This window comes from Mytilus edulis, chromosome 7 (genome assembly GCF_963676685.1).
Source record: "Mytilus edulis chromosome 7, xbMytEdul2.2, whole genome shotgun sequence".
In the NCBI taxonomy this organism is placed as follows: domain Eukaryota; kingdom Metazoa; phylum Mollusca; class Bivalvia; order Mytilida; family Mytilidae; genus Mytilus; species Mytilus edulis.
The window spans coordinates 23923899-23940161 of NC_092350.1; the positions used below are offsets into that span (position 1 = coordinate 23923899).

At 33.4% G+C, this 16263-nt stretch overlaps 1 protein-coding gene across 1 annotated transcript; it reads right to left on the reverse strand.

The window, feature by feature from the left end:
- Positions 1–8250: 8250 nt before the first annotated feature.
- On the reverse strand, positions 8251–12881 carry LOC139481065 (acetylcholine receptor subunit beta-like 1). Its single transcript, XM_071264135.1, has one exon. The coding sequence runs from the start codon at positions 12708–12710 to the stop codon at positions 11082–11084; it is 1629 nt and encodes a 542-aa protein (XP_071120236.1). The 5' UTR covers positions 12711–12881; the 3' UTR covers positions 8251–11081.
- Positions 12882–16263: the final 3382 nt, after the last annotated feature.

The following is a 16263-nucleotide window of genomic DNA, read 5'->3' on the forward strand; positions in this document are numbered from 1 at the left end:
AACAGTTGTCCCATTCATTGACAATGTGGCAGCCAAGTGATGCATTTACTAAAATGAGTCCAAAAGATAAGCATAATAGAGAAAAATTGTTAGTGGATTAATTTTTAATTAAAGACATCAACAGAATTCAATATGTCACAACTAACAACCATGGAATTAAGGAAAACTCGTGTGACGTTCCCAGGTATATTGGGTAGCAACGTAAGGGTCTATTGGTCAGCAGCACCCAGGGCCTATGGGTTTTGTAATGACATGCATATATAGTATGTAAAAATCCTAGACATATAAATACTAAGGCAGGGATAACTTCTTATCTCTATTGACAGGCTAGTGATACAGTAGTTTGACTATTTAGACCATACAGCCCCCGAGGCACCTAAATAAACCAAATAAGATATCTTTATAGAATATTTAATAAGATGTATCCCATTCAACCAAAAATATACCTTATTCAATTTATAAGATATCTCAATTACCGTACCTACTTGCTTATTAGTTGGAAGTTTGGGGAGTGAAATTCATAATCCAGAGAGAGGTATCGACTAATAGGCGAGTATATAAGACATCTTCTAAGAAATCTTTTCAAAATCACAAGATATCTAGAAATTTGAATAAATATACAACAGCTTGCCGTACTTTATAGCCACTTACGGGATTGAAATCTAAAAGGTGTTAAAGTATACTAAGAATTGGAGCAGTTTGATATCTTATATTGTTGATAGATATAATGAATTTGAACTACTGTTCTAAGCAAATGTATTTATTTCAATCTATAAAAATCTTTTTTATGCCCCCTCTGTAGCAGAAATGCACAAACTAGTTAAACGTAGAGAACGAACAAAAAATCCGTACTGGAACGAAAATCTGACTGAACTTTGGAATAAGATGCATACATGTGAAAAAGATTTTGTCAAGTATTCAGGGAGGAGAAATATCAAAACAACTTTCCGCAATAACTACATGCAAGCTAGAAAATGTTTCGACAAAAATCTAAGACGGGCAGAACGTACCTATAGAAGAACATTAGAGGTAAAAATAGAGACAATGACGAGCAAAAATCCAACTGACTTTTGGGGAAAAATACGTAAATTAGGACCTAGAAGTAACAAATGTATACCACAGGAAGTCGTTGATGATAACGGTACCATCACTAGATCTGAACAAGAAGTTTTGGAAAGATGGCGTTGTGATTTTGAAAATTTATACAATGGTTTGTCGAGTGATGAATTTGATTTAGAACACTATATTCAAGCTAAAGAACACAAAAACCTATTAGAGGAAAATATGGAGGACCCCTTGTATATGCCGAATAATCTTTTAAATGTGAACATATCAAGAAATGAGATAAATTCTATAGTATTACAAGCGAAACTACCATCTGCAAGTGGATATGACGAAATACCATACGATGTTTTAAAATTTCCTGTAATTATTGACATATTACACCATCTTTTTCAACTGATTTTTGACTCGAGTTTAATTCCGTCTGCCTGGAAAAAATCCATAATTTGTCCTATATTGAAGGATCCGTCGTCAGATGCACGCATTCCGATGAAATACAGAGGAGTCAGTCTATTATCATGTGTAAGCAAACTCTATAGCGCATTTGTTAACAAGAGATTATCAAGTTTTCTCGAGACTAAAAATATTTTTGCAGATGAACAGAATGGGTTCAGGAAAAATAGGTCTTGTGAAGATCCTATTTTTACCTTAAACAGTATTGTGAGAAACAATCCCAACGTCTTAGCGGCATTCATTGACTTAAAAAAGTGATTTGATTTCGTTGATAGAGACATGATGTTGTATAAGTTGCGCTTAAATAATATAGACGGCAAAATTTACAATTCAATTAAAAGCATTTATCAGCATACAAGCTCCTGTGTGCGTATCAACAATAAGCTGACGAATTGGTTTGACTGTAAATCCGGCGTAAAACAAGAGGATAACGTTTCCCCGACACTTTTCTCTATCTTCATCAACGATCTGGTTAAAGAAGTTTTAATGATTTGAATTTAGGATTTGATATGAATGGAAGACAGATTTCACTTCTACTTTACGCTAATGATATTGTTATGTTCGCCAAAAGTGAGGATGAACTTCAACAAATGTTAAATGTGATTCATAGCTGGTGTAAACGTTGGAGGGTTCTGATCAACACGGACAAATCTGTGCATTTTCGTAAAGGAAGTAAAAAGCAGAGTGAATTTGACTTTTCAATCGGCAATAATGCGTAAAAATAGTGGACGATTACAAATACTTAGGTGTAACTTTTAACTATATATAAAGGTAACTTTGATTTACATGCAGAGACTTTGGCTAAAGGTGCAGAAAAAGCCTTAGGTAAAATTATCTCGAAAATCCATAGTTTAAAGGATTTTGGTTTTCAGTCTTATGAAAAACTTTTTAATTCGCGTGTTACTCGAATCCTCGACTACGCATCTGGAATATGGGGAAATAGGAAGTTCCAATCAATAGACAACGTACAGAACAGAGCAATTCGATATTACGTAGGCGTTCACAGATTTGCACCAGTTTTAGCACTGTATGGGGATACTGGATGGATACCAAGTCAGTTTCGGCATTGGGTAAACATTATTCGCTACTGGATTAGGCTGATTAACCGATTAACGAAAGTGGTGTTCAATATGGATTATGATCGTTGCACAAACAATTGGTGTAGTGACACTAAAGATATTTTCACTGAACTTAAATTTGTTACATTATTACGAAAGTAAAACAATGGTGGATGTAAAATCTTTTGAACAAATTGTACGAACTTATTACAGTGATATATGGAGAGAGTCTTTGATAAATAAGCCAAAGCTTAAACTTTAAAACAAACTTCGAACTAGAGCACTATGAAAACTAAATCTTACGAAACACGAGCGATCTGTGCTAGCCCAGTTTAGATGCGGGATATTACCGATCAGAATTGAGACTGGTAGATATATTGGGGAACCAGTAGAAAACAGACTATGTCGATTTTGTAATTCTCAAAATGTTGAAAGTGAGCTACATTTTCTTATAAACTGCACATTTTATAATGATACCAAGGTATTAATGGTGCCTGACTATACGCAACTAGATGACCAGGGCAAATTAACATTTCCATCCAAGGAAAATTGCTAAATACTAACTAAATTGCTAAAGCAGGTCACTTTTCCGTAGAAAACAAACAGTTTACTCTAGTTAACATTCTTAAACTTATTCACAAACTTTAGATGAATAATATATAACAGTATCCAAATTAACATACTATAGTTACTTGTTGGACTAAAATTCAGTGACAATAACATATAAATGGAGTACTTCCAAGTTTTCAACAAAAAAAAATGCTTCTGATTATTGAAAAAAAATAAAAAAAATAAAAAAAATGTTCGAATAAGAAAATAAACAGAATGTAAAATTATATAAAAAAATTCCATGAAATTTGATAAGTCTCAAATTTTCTTTATGGTGAATAATAACATCTGATTCTTCTTCTAGTGATTTACTTACCATTTTGCCTTTGTTGAAATATTTTTAGATTAAGTTTGCTGATCATTTCTGCTCTGAAAAGTTTTTCTTTAACTTTTATAGTTTTTGAATTAAAAGGAACAAGAATGTGTCCCCAGAACACGGATGCCCCACTCCCACTATCATTTTCTATGTTCAGTGGACCGTGAAATTGGGGCCAGAACTCTTATTTGGCATTAAAATAAGAAAGATCATATCATAAAGAACATGTATACTAAGTTTCAGGTTGATTGGACTTTAACTTCATCAAAAACTACCTCGACCAAAACTTTAACCTGGAGCGGGACAGACGAACGAACGAACGGACGGTACGACAGACGGACGGACAGACAAACGGACGAACGAACGCACATACCAGTAAACATAATGCCCCTCTACTATCGTAGGTGGCGCATAAAATCACTTACATGGTAAAAATCATCCATTATGGGCAATAAATCCATTACAGAGAAAACCAACAGTTTTGACCTTGACTTTTAAAGTGTATTCTCTGCCTTGCTTTGGCCAGGTGAGCTAAATAAGGAGTTGTGGTATAATTGCAAATGAAATAATTATGCACCAAATACCAAATGATGTAGATGCTAGCTACTTTTGGTCATCATGCAATCTTAAACTATGATCCTTGAAGCCATAACAAGCTATAAAAGGCAGTGGTATGAAAAAATGTTAAAATATGAACAAACGAGACACAATAAGACAATTTTTTTCATATCAAAAGTTGCAGTGACATCGTATTGACCGGTGTCCTAGAAAAAAACTTGTTGAAATAGGTACATTTCGGGAAATTGTATGATGGTTTGAAATACCGGGAACGCTAGATGTTAATTTTTGCATATAAATCTTAGATTCGGTATCTAATGTATTCCACTATAACCGAAACAGAAAGTTAAAACTGTCATTCATCTTGCCAAAAAAGACCAACAACCAGAAATTTCACAAATTTCCCATAAGAAATCTCTGCTTCTCGTATTTATTGTCGCTACTATAATCAAATTGAGACCGGCCTGGTATCATATGAATAGAATTGTACCTCAATCATACTGTTTATGACGTATGCACACTAAATCTATTGGCTGTGTTCTGATTGATATTTTGATTCTGACTTTTGTTTTACATTTGTAGTTGTTTTGGCTTGGAACTAGCTTTCAGTACACGCAAGTTATGTCAGTTCGGTCCTTTATGTCTTTGGTGTTTTTATTTGTTGTTGTTGATTTTTGTTATTATTTGCTATTGTCTTTGAACTAGCCTTCAGATACTACAAGCACTCTAAGATCATTGCTTTTTGTCTTTAGTGTTTTTGTTTGTTATAAAAAAAGAAGATGTGGTATGATTGCCAATGAGACAACTCTCCACAAGAGACCAAAATAACACAAAAATTATTGTTTGTTTTGCTTTGTATCGATCTGATAAGTAAAGCACTTTTCAACTGACTTTTATAGTAAAAACTATGTGATTATATTGAGTCATTACACCACTGTCCAAGTATACGAAGAGGGTTTGGACACCCGCAAACATATTTAATCCGCTATATTCTGTATGTTTCTCGTCCCAAGCCAAGAGTTTGTAATATCAAGGATTTGTATAGTACTATACAAATCCTTGGTAATATTCAGTGGTTGTCGTTTATTACTGTTTATAAAATTTGTTTTTCGGGATTTGTTTTGTACATAAATCGGGCCATTGGTTTTAACATCTGATTTGTTTTACATTTCGTTCTGCCGGGTCCTTTAATAACTTGCTATGTGGTATGAGTTTTGCTCATTTTTGAAGCTTATATGTCGACTTTTAGTTGCTAACATCTATGACATTTGGTCTCTGGTGGATACTAGTAGTTAAACTGTGAGTTTGCAGCCTTCATGTGATCAAACAGTGTTACAACAGAATGAATTGAAAGATACTTCCACCGTACAACCAACATCAGCCGAGATGAACATTTATAATATATAGAAAAAAATTGAAGGAAATTGAAAAAAAACACCTTTCAACTATCCCAATGTATTGTCCGAAACACTTGTTCTGGCTCTTCGTAAATTAAAACGTTTTTAAAAAAAGACTTGCTTTTCAGTAGTAAGGAGTTAGGCTCTTGTTTATTTCTAATCAATATGATAGGATCTAAAAATTGAGACAATTTTTTTAAAGGTTTTCTGAAAATCAAGGGAATCGAAGGCTGAAAGAAAATAGATTATAGATTATAGGTAATATTCAAATATGACCGCTGGTATCAGATAAAGCCCATACTAAGTAAGTATTATAACTGATTGTAGACACACTTATCTCCTGTGATAACTCAAGGGTGTTATATAACAGATTATAATATTAGGCTAAAACATGGTCTTGTTATATGTTCTCTTATAACCGTTAAAATCTTACTAATATTCGATTATTCTAAGATGAACAGCAATGATTATCATTTAACCGCTCTGTGCTTAATATTTATGAACAGATTAAACACTCTTTATCTCGAATCAACATACAGATGTTTAAAGCAGAAAATCACAACTGTGACAATTAACTTCTAGTTTTCTGAAAACTCAACCTTCCTCTTTTATCGCAAACAGTGTTATAACCTCAAACATGTCAAAGATACAGAGGACAACCCACTATATTACAGTAAGGCACTCAAATCAATGAAAATCGGTGTCGCAGACTACAAAACCATATACAAACAAAATGTTTCATCAATGGGTTTAATAACATGGTGTACGTTTTGTCTGGCAAAAGAGAGACAACTATGTCTATAACGAGGGAAAATGTTTCAAATATATTACCTAGATGTCGTCTGTCAAAGAAGCCAAATAAGTTAAAAGAACAAGCTAATGGGCCCGATCATGAGGAATTACATAAAAAGAGTCTATCCAAATCGTTTTGCAAAGAATTCCGCTCAAACCGGTGCTAGGGACTGTCTTAAAGTTGAGTGCGGTGAGAGTTTCAACGAAAGCGTTGTTTCTTTGCATTTTGTGTGGTTTTTTTTTTTATCAAATATAATTACTGGCATTTCTTTCACAGGCAATTCACTCTATCTGATACAATCATGCGTTCTCACAATTTATATATATTTCATTGACCCTCTATTTGGTTTTTTATTCTATCCTATTTTATTGTTAAAACATTAGACATTAGACATTATTTTATTATACCAATCATGGGCCCTTGTCAGACAAAAACATCATGATAATACAATGATTATATAAACATTAGTGAAATACACAATAAGTAATACACAAATAATAAATTGATAATATGAGCAATGTAGGATATAATTATGGTAAGAGACATTGAGTGTAACGAGGCCGATATTAAAAGGATATGATATTATAAGTTTATTTTAAAATACGGAAACTAACAATAGTAAAAATAGAACCGGGAATTTAGTATCTCATTCTGCAGTAGTTCTCCTCATGACCAGTGCACAGTAGTGAGGGACTTTTACATCACAACAATGCAAAGGTCATCAAGGGGAGATCCTTCAGAACTAGCTACAGATACATGAGATTACTCCAATAGTGATTCTCCTCATGACTAATGCACAGCAGCAAAGGTTGACATTGCTACTGGGCAATATTCATCAAGGGACGGTGCTCTAAAACTCACTCATATGGAGAAAATATAAAGTTCAAATTACAAGTAGTAGAGGGAGATAAATCCCATTAAAACTTTTCATATTTCTTAATGAACATGCATAATTCTGATAATAAATTCTCATCTTCATTATTCATTAACCATATCAGTTTTTGGTTAGGGTCAAGATTTTGAAAAATCTTGTAGCAATTATTTATCATTGTTATCATGTCTTTCCTTTGATCTGATAAACTATCACAGTTGAAAAGAAAATGTGTTTCATCTTCGACCTCATTACTACAACATCTCTTACATATTCTATTGTGTCGGGGAGTATTACTATATCTACCTCTCTCTATAAGTAAATGGTGAGCAGATATGCGAAATCTTGTTAGACTTCGTCTATCTTCAAATTTTTTAACAATATTAAGATATCGTTAAAACAAGCAATAGAAAGCGAGTGCTGCTGGTGTGCATTTTGGTTTCGTCGTGTATCAGCATTTTAACAACAAATGATTTTTTCTGAATAACGATAATGTCTTCGTTGAGATACATGTACCGGGAGATTTGACATTTTTAATGGTTCAACATTTGTGCAATAAACCTTGCAGATAAATGTTTGTATTCGTATGTATCAACATGTTTTCAGAGATCATAACACAAAAAAAACCCCGAAAAACTGACTTCGGATTAAGGGAAGATTGACGGAGCACTCAGGAGCTTGTAATTCAGTGGTTGTCTTTGGTTCATGTTCGTCATATTTTTTTTTTTGTAAATACAATTCATTTCAATTGTTATATAGTTGGTCTTTAGTTTTTCTCGTTTGAATTGATTCACACTTTTCTTGTAGGGGCCTTATATAGCCTGCCACACAGTATGGTGTTTCTCATTGTCGATGGACGTACTGGGACCTATACTTGTTTATATCTTCGCCTTTGAACTCTGGTGATAGTTGTATCATTATAGCAATCATACCACATTTCCTTATTTTTATAACTAGTAGATTTACCACGTCTTATACAGAGGCGGATTTAGGGTCCCCCTTTTTTGGAAAAACATTGTTGATTATTTGAGGAATCACTAGAGCGGACCCCCACTTCAGGCAGTCAGTGACCCTCCCCCTTTTCCACTGGATCCACCACTGTTACATTTTTAAAATTAAACAACTGTGCAATATTTGTCATAATACATATATATCTTTATTTATTTGCTGAGACAGAAACTCATAGAGTTGCAATTTACAATAAAATATTCACTATTTAATCATACGAATACTTATATAATACTGTCACAGATGTTATACACATACTTACATAATATTGTAACAGAAGTTATTTTTGTAAAATTAATTGATAAAATGGTTAATGCAGACAGACAAAATTAATGTCGCCTTCTTTTCTACTATATACATTAATAATCTTGAGGAAATTTTTAATAGTTCATAGATTTATTATAATTCTGATGCAAACAGTTAGCAAGTGTAACACAGCTGGCAACATAGAGGGGATAAACGGGGGTCCTAAAACTCCGCTTTGTTATTATTTCGTTCACTACACACACATGACACAGGGCACGATATTTTCCTTTTTACAGATGCTTATTTCATTGCCTAATCCCAGACCCCCTTTTTATCCCCTATATCACACACCCTGGTCAGCGAGACATATAAAAGAACATGATTCGAAAGTGAAAATCTTCTCACTACTGAGTCTCTTCATGACCACGAAGCCCTAAACAGTGGATAAAACATACTTGTCTACAAGATAATCTAGATTTACATAGAACTAATACAATCTATCAGCAGATTTTGGCAATTACACCAGAAAAAGACAAAGATAGTACAACGACCAATATTGCCATACAAAAGCAGAGATATGTTATCAATTTGATGACAGAAAATAAATCATATGCACAACATGCACAATAGACATGATAGAGACTTCATTTCCGTTTCCAATTCATAATCCATAATTATAAAACATCCTGAAAGTGTTACTACATGAAGACACCTTTTCTGATTCAGCAAAACTATTGTGACATATAGTTGTTAATGTCCGTGTCATTTTGGTCTCTTGTGGACAGTTGTCTCATTGGCAATCATACGACACATCTTCTTTTTTTATATTTTTACTTATGCTTACGCACCTCTTATATGGGGATCTTATATCTAATATAAACAATGTTAATTCGCGACCTAGCACAAAACAAATTAGCTAGCTGACTTTCCATGCGGAAAAAAATATAAAATATGAACAAATCATCCAAAATTGTTCCTAACAGTAATGCATTGTGCATTGGACAGATTAATCTAGTTTGTCTTTTCTTAACGAATTTTGGTTTTCCCCCAAATGTATATCTGCCAACATTTTTGTTAGATCTGTCTAAAGAATTAACGCTTTTCTCAAGTACAAAAACAAACCAACATTTTCAAGTCACTTCTAAAATTAAAACCATTTTAAAACCGTACAACTGATTTATCTATTTTAAACATACATATTGTTATTACATCTGCGTGTTTATTACGTAACAGCTGATATTGTCATTATTTAAAACAGCACTATATCTTTTAAAAAAACACCACAAATTTAGACAGGTTGATTTTATTTTTTATTTTTTAGCAAAACCGAACTGCAGTACAAATCCAATTGATATGATAAACAAGATAACATTGCATTCAATTTTTTCTATTTCTATTTCTGCTTAACACACACAACATGTATAGCTTTGCAATTGATGACTAAATCTAAACGATTTATAAAAGCAACATGTGATCAATTAGTAAATAAATGGAGTGCATTTGATGATTTTTTTCTCAATCAGCACTGGTTTGGTTTCTTTTTATCTTCCTTTCTTTCATGTTATGTCTTTAAACTAAGCATGATATGGCGAATATTAAATTTCCCATGTTATAAAACAGTTCTGAAGCAAAACCGTTGTCCTTGTTCGGATTATATCTCAAAGAAAATTAAAACTAAGAATATGCATGTACTATTTGAAACTGGACGATTAGCAAATACTCAATCAATCAATCAATCTTATTAATACGTATATCCGAGACTGTTACTTAATATATATCCTGATCATGGCTTTCCCTTCTACAGCATTTTAATTCTATTTGTTTTACCCCTTTCACCTTAGAAAATTGTGCAAGCTTTTGTGGATTGTTATTTGTCTTTTAAAGCGTGATCATGTCTGTCGTTTTCGATTCACAACGTTTCCCCCTTTATAACTTTACATTTTTTTTAATATATTTTCTAGCTGTCACAAAGGATCCCTTGGTGACTGTTAACCAGAGACAGTCATGACCTTATATCTTCTTTAAGACTTTTTACATCGGGCCCTGTTTAAAAAAAACCCAGTCATGACACTAGTATATTTAAAACAGATATGCATTCAGGGACCCCTAATTCTTTAAATCCAAAAAGAGTCAGGACAGCATTCATATATAAATCAAAAATATTACAGAGACCCATATATTGACAAAATCGATCAAGACCCCCTGATGTCTGTAAAACAATAACAGACAGGACCAGAGAAATCTGTAAAGCAAAAACAGTCAGAGACCCTTATAGGTGTTATAGCCAAAGCAGTCAAAACCTTATACATGTCAAACAAAAACATGCAGAACCCCCACCCCCGAAAACATATGTAAGCTGTAAAAAACAAAGCAGTCAAGACCTCATATTTTTCAAAACATGACTCCTAAAACCCAGCAATGTCCTTATATATATATATACATGTAAAACAAAAACAGTCAGATTAATCTTATATGTAAAAAAAGATTGGTAACCTTCATGACCGCGATGCTAGATTTGAAATTCTTCTACTTGTAAAATAAATTAAAGTACTGTCTTCTTCAAATGTATGGATAGTAGAATCGAACGTCAATATATATCCATCAAATAACCGAAAAACGTGACTTAAAATGTAATGATAATGGTTCTTGCAAATGTTTAATGCGTTTACAATTTCTATAAATACTTTATAATGTTCGTATAATGTATGTTTTATTGCCCTGTTCCTACATTGGCTGTGTTTTCTTGTATGTTGTCTGTTTCGCCGATTCGTTTAATGACAGCATTAATAATTGCATCCTGATCTATATATTCAAATATGTGGGGTGCCTGCATTAGAATTCCAAGAGTGCCACCGATAGTCACAATGAGAAAGATGTAAAATAAGAGCCGGTCTAATACTAAGGCTACGTATCGCCAGTCATCCAGAACTGTTTCAAATTCATTCTCAGTTTCAAGGTGGTGTGTAATAAAACTTAATGCTTCGGTGGCTTTGAATAACTCAGCAGTTACTCTTTTGGGCATATTTTCTGTATTCCCAGCTTTGATATCACATTTCATGTGGTTCAGCTTACAGTTTGAATGGGGAAATTCTGTCAAGTCTAACGTACTCGAATGCCTGCTAGAATTTCTACTGCCTGACAAAGGATAGTGTTCTGCAGATAAATAACTGTTTTGTTGAGCCTGTTGTCTTTTAAGTTGTTTTGCTTTGTTAAGCTTAGCCTGTTCAAGCAAGGGACGCCATCTACTGTCATGATCAGGACGTTCCAGATGTAACAATTTCGGAAGCATGTTTAAAAACACATATCTTACCCAGTACGGCATTTTATGTGTTCTAGGGGTTCTGTAGTTTCTATTGATAACGACAACTGTTAAACAAATAGCTGATATGTTCATTATAAATGTAAAAAGCAAATATTTTGCTATTAAAGGAATCTTCAATGATGGTGGTAGAATTTTTGATATCAGAAGCAGGAACACAACCAAGGCAAGTAAAATAGAGATACAGAGAGTTATCTTTTCACCGGCATCAGCTGGTAACGCAAATACACAGATACTGACAAACGATACCAAAACGCACGGTATTATCAAATTGACTGTATAAAACAACGTTTTCCTTCTTAAGACAAACTTGAAAACGATCAGATATTTGTAATCCTTCGTTTCAGAATCATTAATCCTTTCAATTTTTCCAGGAAATTCAATTATATCCCAAGTACCGCTTTTAAGGTAATCAGTCGGGTCAACATAATCCATATTCTTATAAAAACGAAACTTTAACTGATCTCCTTTATACGTCCAAGATCCAAACTTCATTTCACAGATTTGTTGATCAAAGGGGAAGTATTCCACATCTATTGTACATGAGCTTTTGTATATGGCTGGGGGTACCCATGAATGGTTACCATCGTGTCCCAGAACTACGTTGGATTTGTATGACACCTCATATTTTCCATCAGCATTGTTAAACAAGACAATGTCCGGCTTCCACATCTTTGCATGATCGATACGTATATTTTTAACGCCACCATATTCCTCTGGATCCCATTTAATCTGATAGTCATGCCAAAACATCTGAAGCCAGACATTTGTCTTCATTATTTGATTTTTCTCATCAATATTGATCAACTGACTTAAAGCAACATTGAATGCCACTGTAAGTGTGTCATTAACATTTCTTACTGGTCTGATCAAAGGATTGTATCTCCCATGTTCAAATAAATCATTAACTAGTCGAACTTCATCCTCACTGTTTAATCCACGTGTATGGCGCGTAGTCCGACACAATTTTATAATCATTATAATTAATAAAAGGAATAAATGGTTAAATCCAAACATCATAATAAACAATCATTTTCTGTCTGTCGCCATTACACTTAATATTGTATTTCTCTTGCATACACTGTGATACACAAATTGATAGATATTCTCAGTGTGTTGTTAGTAAGATATTAAGGAAGAAAATGAATGATGAATTACGCGGCAGTTGTATTGAATATTTTCTGTCCTGTTACATATATAAATCATGCATGACGTCTTAACTAATCATATTATGTAAATTTTCTAACAAACAAATCGAATTATATTGTATGTTAAATCGAATTTTCATAATATTTTCTTTACCATTACGCTATTAAACTTTCCTCAAAAACAATGTTTTTCGAAAGTAATGGCTTGATTTTCATTTATTGAAGTAAGTAAATGGTACAAAACTGTTTCCATTTTTTAATTCCCATTTGTGATTCTGAAAAATATGAAATAATCCCCAAATGGATCCTAATTAAGTCATCATGTGAAAATGGTGTACAAGACAAAAAGGGGATTATCCAAAAGGAATTTATTAACAGTAATGGGTGTACATTTCCAGATAAATTTGCAACGATTTTAAAAAGATTGGTATTTTTGTCAGAAGACACTTTTTAAATATAATTTTACTTTTTAGCTATGAATGCCTTCTTATTATCACGGTTTTGATGCATCTAATTGTATAGGATATATGGTTTGACTAAAACAATGAAATAGTGTCAAATTATTGACAGCACTAGCTTAGCCTCATAGTATAGTACGAATTAATACCATGATTATCATAAAGATTTAAATACATCTTGAAAATGATGGAAAAAGGCCATATATGTTCCCCTATATCGTTGACAGACAAATGCTTTCACTTAATGATCTTCATTTCTGAGCCAGGATTTATGATAGCGGAGAGGAGCAACAAAAAAAGAATTGGCTTAAAGAGAGACAGCAGTCAAATATAAGAAACATGTACAAAAAAAAAAACCCGCCATAAATAATTAAAACCTTTGCAATTCTTGTCATGCACTAGCCATCTTCGTCCAGGCAGATGGCAGGTATATGTGGAATCAAATATTTTAATTACAGCGACTTGTTCAATTCTGCAGCTAGCCGATTTGCAGTCTCATCGGGTATAAACCGCGCCATGAATTCACTGTTTCAGTAATGACATAGATTAAGATGGTTAAATGTTTATAATCAGGTTCTTTTGGTTTCAAGCTCTGTGGTGTTACTATGCCCTTTTAATTCAAGCTCTGTTCACGTGCTCTTTTGATTCACTGCTTTGTTCAGGTCTTTTTGATTTAACGGTCAGTAAAGACCCTGTTATGATAATGATCTGTCTAAACCCTTTTGGTTTAATGCTCTTCATATAACTGCCCTTCTATTTTACGGTTTATCAAAGGTTCTTTTAGTTTAATGATGTTTATAGGTCCTTATGATTCAATGCTGTGTATGCCAATTTTTGTTTAATGATCGGCGTAGGGCCTTTTGGTTCAATGTTCTGTTTATGTCCTTTTGTTTAAATGTTCTGCTCAGATAATTTTGGTGTATTGCTCTATTCAGATAATTTTGGTGTAATGCTGTGTTCAGATCACTTTGGTGTAATGCTCTGTTCAGATCATTTTAGTGTAATGCTCTGTTCAGATCACTTTGGTGTAATGCTCTGTTCAGATAATTTTGATTCAATGCTCTGTATCTAAAGGCTGTTTTGGTTTTATGCTTTCTATATATCCTTTTGTTTAATGCTATTATGTGCCCTTTTTGGTGTATTGCTCTGTTCGTGCAGTGTTGGTTAAATACCCTGTTTTAGTCGTTTTGGTTTAATGTTCATTTTAGCATCTTATGATTTAAATGCTCTCAATTCTCAATATTTTTAGATATTCCAACTTTTTATTGTCGATCGTACCTGATGAACTTGCGGAAGTTACTCATTTGTAATCTTATCTAACGTGATTACTTTTAACAATGTATATATGTAGTAAGATCCAAAACCTGAAAGGCTGTGTAAATAGAGCATTTGAGATAGAAGCTTTCAGTGTTTATAATGATTTTTCCTTATCACATGAAAAAGATATATGTACGTAATCATGGTAATGCATGTAACATGCTTAAGATGATACATGTAGTAGACGTAGCAAATTTATGATTGTATTCTTGATAATTTTATAAACATGCCTCTTACATCTAGATGAACTTATATATTAATTGTTTGTTGTTAGGTGATGCAAAGAATATGTCGTAAATTTGTGACTTTTGTTTCAAAATATATGTCAGATAGAATGTCGGTAAACTGCGGTGTTTGTGCACTTGTCAGGTTGTTAATTTGCCAAGTTGTACACTTGGTAGGTTGTACACTCATCAGGTTTTACTCTCGTTAGCTTGTACATTTGTCAGGTTGTACTATCGTCAGCTTGTACATTTGTCAGGTTGTACTATCGTCAGCTTGTGCATTTGTCAGGTTGTACACTTGTCAGGTTACACATGTCAGGTTGTACATTTGCTGGGTTGTATACTCATCATGTTGTACACTTGTCAGGTTGTGCTCTCGTCAGCTTGTACATTTGTCAGGTTACACATTCGTCAGGTTGTACATTCGTCAGCTTGTACACTTGTTAGGTTGTTCATTCATGTCAGGTTGTACCGTGACTTGTCAAGTTGTACATTCGTCAGCTTGTGCAGTAACCATGTTGTACATTGTCAGGTGGTACACTTGTCAAGTTGTACATTCGTCAGCTTGTACAGTTACCATGTTGTACATTTGTCTGGTGGTACATTTACAGGTTGTACACTTGTCAGGTTGTACACTTATATTGCACACTTGTCAGGTTGTACATTCGTCAGCTTGTACATTTGTCATGTTGCACACTTATCAGATTGTACATTCGTCATCTTGAACATTTGTCATGTTGTATGTTGTACGCTTGGCAGGTTTGGATAAAAACGTGGCTTCAAAACTAAGAATTCATTTCTTACGTTAATAACTTGTTAGTCAGTGTGAAGTACTGGTGCAGATTTATTAGATTAATACATTGATTGGAAAATCGCTTCAAGTAAATTTAACTTTAGAAGGGTTTTGTTATTGTTGTACGTACAGGAACTTTTTGTAATTAGATATAGGAAAATGTGGTATGAGTGCCAAATGTATATTTTAGTTCAAAACTTTTGACTGAGCTCATTCCTGGTGTGTAGGTCGAATCAGACTTGTGACTTTGTGTTCATGGTGTAGATAAATTTTGACTTTTGGATGAGAGTTCCTTATGTAAATGTACCTGTTTTCTGACCTTTTAACTGAGAGTTTTTGATATATGTAAATTTAGACTGTTGACTGACAATTTTTGGTGTAGATAAATTCTGACTTTTGAATAAGCGTTCCTGGTAAAGGTAAATTCGGACTCTTGGCTGAGCGCTCTTAGTGTAGGCTATTGCAGACTTTTAAATTAGTGTTCCTCAGTGGTGTAGGTAAATTAATATTTTTGCCTGAGAAATCCTGATATAGGTATAAATTAAGACTTTTGACAGAGGGTTCCTGATATATGTAAATTCAGACTTTTGACAGAGAATTTTTGATTAAGGTAAACATTCAAACAATAATGGC

Excerpts from the sequence above, each read along its gene's own strand:
- LOC139481065 (XM_071264135.1), bottom strand. The coding sequence starts at position 12,710 with ATGATGTTTGGATTTAACCATTTATTCCTTTTATTAATTATAATGATT.